Genomic DNA, 6,452 nt, shown 5'->3' with positions numbered 1-6,452 from the left:
GTCCGCCACAACGCTCGGCCATTTTTTTTTGTTGTTGTTGTTGCAGCTGTCATTGTTGTTTTGGCGGGCCCAGACTGGATTCGAATCCACTATCTTAGGCATATGTGCCTGGCGCCTTAGCCACTTGAGCCAAAGGTGCCAAGCCTATATTTTCATTCTTGTTTTAAATCATTACCTCTCTGTCAAACTGTTAAATAGGAGTTTGATAAAACTGTGGCTAAAATGGCATTTTCTTGACTTTTTTTTTTTTTGAGACAGAGTCTTGCTTTGTCACCCTCGGTAGAGTGCTGTGGCGTCACAGCTCACAGCAACCTCAAACTCTTGGACTCAAGCAATTCTCTTGCCTCAGCCTCCCAAGTAGCTGAGACTATAGGTGCCCACCACAACACCCAGCTATTTTTTTCAAGGCAAGGTCTCACTCTGGCTCAGGCTGGTCATGAGCTCAGGTGATCCACCCACCTCAGCCTCCCAGAGTGTTAGGATTATAGGCATGAGCCACCGCACCCAGCCTACTTTCTTGACTTTAGTCTTCTTTTCCAGTGAAATGCCACTGATGAACCAATATAAAATCAAAACTGTATGTCCTCAAATAAAATGGAAATCTGGATGCACAAGAGTTCAGATGGAGAAGTCAGGAGTGGGCTGCAGGCCCCAGAATGCAGTCTCTATGGAAGATGACAGTGGACTCACAGGCCAAAGCACACTCTTTTCAAGCAGGTGCTTTTTGAAGTGGAAGCAAGGTAGAGCTGAGAGGAAGAAGCAGGGTAACCCTAAAATAGACCCTGAATCTCTGTGTGTAGCTTTGCAGTCAGATATAAACCTCCACATTCCTGAAGAATCTGAGGGCTTTCCTAGAAAAGTTATCTAACAGATTTCTCTTACCTGAGCACAACTGTTCAATCTTTGTCAGATTCAACTGCAGAGACTCATTGATCCAGGCCAGCATGTCATGTCGACTTAAGTTATCACTGGTAACTGATGTTGAGTATACGTTCACTGCCATCTTCTACAGTATGCAAGGAAAAAAGAAAGGCTTATATGAGAGCATACAAGTGAGGACAAGTGTTTCCTGAAGAGTCACCTAGAGCAAACTTGTGGAACACTGAATTTTTAAGACTTGCCTTCTTCCCAGAGGTCAACCAAAGATACTAGGATTCTAGCCACGAGCCACACATAAACACAACCCGAAATGAATTGCCCAACAGAGTCAGTCTAAGATTTAGGTCCCATTTTAATGTGACTGATATAAAATTTTAAAAGTAAAGGGGTAAGTGCTTTACCAAGGGAAGCAAATGCATAAACTAGGACATTCTGTTTAGAAAACCCATCAGCCAGGTGGTGCCTGTAGCTCAAGCGGCTAAGACGCCAGCCACATACACCAGAGCTGGCAGGTTCAAATCCAGCCCGGGCCTGCCAAACAACAATGACAACTACAACCAAAAAATAGCAGGGCATTGTGGAAGGTGCCTATAGTCTCAGCTACTTGGGAGACTGAGGCAAGAGAACGTTTAAGCCCAGGAGTTGGAAGTTGCTGTGAGCTGTGACACCACAGCACTCTACCTAGGGCAATAGCTTAAGGCCCTGTCTCCCAAAAAAAAAAAAAAAAACCTATCAGCCCAAATTTATCCACTAAGATATCAAACTGTTGACAGTTTTCTTCAGATGACAGCCTTTTATTAATTCCTCTTTATAGTTTTCACTATTCCCCAAATTTTCTTTAAAGACTATATCCATTTTCATAATTGAAAACGTAAATAAGCTTTTTAGTACCTAGGTGAAGAGTCCTTGGTAATTATTTCTCTGCAGAGCCACCTGGGGACAAGAGGGTATCTGAGGCTCAGCGCCTATAGCTCAACTGGCTAAGGCGCCAGCCACGTACACCTAAGGTGGCAGGTTCAAATCCCCAGCCTGGACCCGCCAAACAACGACTGCTGCAACCAAAAAATAGCCGGGCGTTGTGGCGGGCGCCTATGGTCCCAGCTACTTGGGAGGCAGAGGCAGGAGACTCGCTTAAGCCCAGGAGTTGTAGGTTGCTGTGAGCTGTAATGCCACGGCACTCTACCCAGGGGGACAGCTTGAGGCTCTGTCTCAAAAAAAAAAAAAAAAGCGGGTATCTGAGGGCCCATATACCTGCTATTTAATCCTGACGACCCTCTACAAGGTTCATAGCATTCCCCTTATTTTATAGGTAAGGAAAGAGGCCCTGGAGATTGGCAGCCAAGCTCAGCCAGCCCCATCATCCACATTCTCTCCCTTTACCTTTCTATCAAAATCAAAATGATAAATAGCAACAAATCTAATATAAAAATGCTAGCAAATGTGAGTGCATGGTTAATGAGCACAGTTCAGTCATCCCATACTCATTAATGCTGGGCACTGTTCTAGGGGTAAGGAAATAGACAAGCAGCCACATGGAGATCTGGAAGAAGGGTGCTGCAGCCCAGTCAGCAAGAGGGAGAGCAGAAACAGAAGAGGCCAGACCCATGGAAGATGTCTGGACTTTATTCTAACTGCTAAGGAATCAGGTTTTAAGTGGGGTAGAATCTCCCCTTCATTAAAGTTTGAAAAAGATCACCCTGACTGCTGAAGAACAGATAGTAGGGAGGAAAGACTTAAGCAATGTTAGGTAAAGGCAGACTAATCCAGATCTAAATGAATTCCCTGGGCATTCACTACAGGACACAATATACAAATTGGATTTAACAGTGACATTGACACTTAAAATTTTCTTCATTTCATGAGAGAGCAACATTACCAATGGGGAGGAGGGGTAAGAGTATCTAGAGGAATCTGGAACAACCATGAGATGCCAACCCTTTGCTCTCCTGTGGAGGTTCATTCTCTCCACCTAGTAACTACATATAAATTGGTCTTTCCCCATCCATCTCCTATGCTAAGCTGCTGTTAAGTCTCATGAGTCACACAACTACAGGTGAGAGCCAGAGTCAGAGACCCCTTTTTTATGAGAAGAGGTGATTTATGAGAAAAGCATGTCCCGAAAGTTGTCTCTAAAATCACCATGCATAGGGAAAATGAGAAATTGTTTTTTGTTTTTTTTTTTTTGAGACAGAGCCTCAAATTGTCACCCTGGGTAGTGCTGTGGCATCACAGCTCACAGCAACCTCCAACTCCTGGGCTCAAGCGAGTCTCCTGCCTCCACCTCCCAAGTAGTTAGGATCACAGGTGCCCACCACAACGCCCAGCTATTTTTTGGTTGCAGCCGTCATTGTTGTTTGGCAGGCCTGGGCTGGATCCGAACCCGCCACCTTAGGTGTATGTGGCTGGTGCCTTAGCCAGCTAAGCCACAGGCACTAAGCCCAAAATGGGAAATTGCAGCTAAATATACTTTTATTTACAAAATATTACAGTATTTCACAAAAAGGTGGCCAACACAGAGAATTTTCTTGTAAAATTTTGTAATGAATATTACAGGTAGGTAAATGACTTACCAGGTCTGTGTCCCCTCACACTTCCCATGGCACCTGACACACTAGCTTGCACACAGTAACCACTCAGTAAATGCTACTAGTTTTCGGGTTGGCAGGACAGTGACAAAGAGAAAAAAATAAATAATATCTATATAAACTTTTTTCAGACAGCAAACCATCTATATACGCCTACATTCCCAACATAAACTGATAAAACCATATTATGCAAAACATTAACACAATTTGGTTTCTGACTCTTCTGAGAAATTAATCAATTCCTACATTCCAGGGCACTTCATTCAAATCTCTATAAGGGGAATTATCACCCTGGATTGTTATTAATTCTTGATTTCTGAACTATTGCCAGACCAGATATGAGCCAGGAGACAACAATCCACTCAATGCAAAGAGGTAAGGATTTCAAGCCAGGAGAACCTAGAATGTGAGTGTGTTACTCATTAGTTGACCTTAGGCTACTTAAACTCAATGTACCTCAGCTGTCTTTCATGACTGACAAGGATTATGGAGAAGTTTAAATGAGACAAGGTACACAATACATTTGACATAGTTTCAACACCTAAGTGTTATTAAAAAAACAAGGGACCTTGTCTCACTCATCCTCCTATCTCCAGTGTCTAATAGTGCCACCACCATCTCTCATCAAGATACAGTGCAAGTCTTCAAAACAGACTGTTTCAATCTGTTCTTACACAATCTGTTCTTACAAGAGAATTTTTTGAATCACAAGTCACATCGTGTCTCCCCTGTTTAGAATCCCTGAATGAATAAATAAATGAAAAGCTTATTCTGCGCAAAATGCTATTATTAGGTGCCAAGCAGAGACATCCAAGCAAAAAACAGTCTCAGGCTGAGCACTTGTAATCTATTACGTAGACACTCATATATAAATCAGATATTGTATGTGTCATGCTACCATAAAATGTAGCAGCAGGCAAAGCCGTATGTGCCTCCTGACCACACCCCAGCTTACAAAACGTTATGGTCTTTCATCATAACATAATTTATAACTCTTTCATTAGCAGTACATTAATATGTGGTCCCATGTGCTCTGAAAACTCTGCAGCCACTGAATACATAGGATTAGGCACCCTGTGGCTGTGCAATAAACAACCACTGGCTCTTCCAAACAGTCAAAACAGAGCTTGTTCTCAAAGCTACAGGTATAGTTCACCTCTCCTCCTCAAGAACTCCACTGCTTGGCCTAAATGGAAAACCCATGACTAAGACAAAAACCTTACCCTTGTAAGATTCCTTGACCCAAGGTTCAACAATGAAAAAGCTCCCTCTTGCCTACCCACTTTATTTCCTCCTTCAGAGGTTCTGCTAGTAGGCTCCCAAACCTACTCAATGCTGACTGAAGAGCCCTATGGAAAGAGAGAGCGAGGTGCCACCAGAAAAAGCTATGTGACCCTAGGTAAAGTACTTCACCTTTCTGGAGGACAAATGGCTCACCTGTAAAATGAGTAAAACACTATCTTCTGCACAAAGTGGTGATGAGGATTAATTGAGAATCTAAGTGAAAAGCACATGATGACCTAAGGTTCCCTATGTACCAGAAGCTGTTTAGACACTTTGATACACAATGATAAAGGGTACCTCTGCATGAAACATGCTCTATAGCTCTGAATCTCAGGAAGAAAGTGTAATAAAAAGGTTAAGAGCCTGTACTCTAAAGTCACAGATGTCCAAAGACGCACAGCCATTTTGGGGGCAGCAAAAGCCAAACTTCACCTCTTAGACTCAAGACTTTGAGCAGTATAATAAAGATATCTCTCTGTTAAAGACAGTATAATTTTTTTTTTGGTAGAGACAAGAATCTCACTTTATTGCCCTCGGTAGAGGGCCCTGGCGTCACACACCTCACAGCAACCTCCAACTCCTGGGCCTAGGCGATTCTCTTGCCTCAGCCTCCCGAGTAGCTGGGACTACAGGTGCCCACCACAACGCCTGGCTATTTTTTTGTTGCAGTTTGGCCGAAGACGGGTTTGAACCCGCCACCTTGGGTATCTGGGGCCGGCGCCCTATCCACTGAGCCACAGGCGCCGCCCAAAAGACAGTATAAATTATTAAATGACACATCACATCAAGCATTTACATAGCAAGTACCCAAGTAACAGAGTCGCTGTTATTGTTACTACTTTTATTAGAGCTATCCCAGCAGAGAGGCAGAGGGACGGTTTAACGTAACTTCCTTCAATGGCCTCAGTATCCTGATTCCCAAAATGGGGCAAAGACCACGGTCTACCCTGTAGCACGCAAAGCTGTGAAGCAGAGACTGGAAAAGCTCTGTTGTTACCTCCTCCTATATTGTCTTCCTGATAATTGCGCAAAACTATCTCATCCTTGTACTCATTTGCTTATTTCCCGTCTTCCCAGCACAATGCCAGACTCCTGGAGACCAGGTCTTTGCCCACCTGCTTCCAGGTAGACAGCCGGGGCTTAGCACCTAGTAGGCACTCAACAAACACCACTGAAGGAAGGAAGAAGTCCAAGGTGCTGGCTTACTGTATACCACCCACGGGGTTAAGACCTTTCTGTACGTAGTATTATAGTCCCCGTTTTTAAAATAAGCAAGCTTAAATCCAGAGCAGTTAAAGCACCTGCCAAGGGTCGCAGGGCAGGGAATCGAAACCAGGTCTGAATCCACAGCTCGACCATTAGGAGACAGCGCCTCTGACAATATGGGCCTTCAGAATACCTAGCCCACACACCCCTCCCGAGGCCCAGCCACCCTGGTACCTCCGGTGGTGGCAGCGTGACTCCACACCTCAGCCGTGGCCCACAAGCCCCCAAGCCACCTGCGGGCAGCCCCCACTTCCGGGCAGAGGCCCCGCCCCCAGTGGAGCGGTGCGCGCGCCCCCCGGCCCAGCCCGCGCGCGCCGGGTCACGGTCCCGCCCTTCCCCCTCACCCGGCTCGAACGGCACCGCCGTGTGGAGCGGCCTGGGCGCCGCCCGCAGAGCCTACGGGCGCGTACTCGGTATTGACTTGCCTAGCTTTGGCCC

At 45.3% G+C, this 6,452-nt stretch overlaps 1 protein-coding gene across 1 annotated transcript in view; it reads right to left on the bottom strand.

Annotated features, from left to right (window-relative positions):
• MAPRE1 (microtubule associated protein RP/EB family member 1) overlaps positions 1-6,452 on the bottom strand; it is a 28,828-nt gene that overhangs the window by 22,196 nt on the left and 180 nt on the right. The window contains exon 2 of the mRNA XM_003788096.1: positions 883-1,006. Within this exon, the coding sequence (XP_003788144.1) occupies positions 883-1,003 (121 nt within the window). The 5' untranslated portion in view covers positions 1,004-1,006. The remainder of the gene's footprint in view (positions 1-882; positions 1,007-6,452) is intronic.

This window comes from Otolemur garnettii, unplaced genomic scaffold (assembly GCF_000181295.1).
Source record: "Otolemur garnettii isolate 467f Iridium unplaced genomic scaffold, OtoGar3 scaffold00025, whole genome shotgun sequence".
Taxonomy (NCBI): Eukaryota; Metazoa; Chordata; class Mammalia; order Primates; family Galagidae; genus Otolemur; species Otolemur garnettii.
The sequence above is the reverse complement of the archived record's forward strand: the minus strand, read 5'-3'. Positions and strand labels throughout refer to the sequence as shown.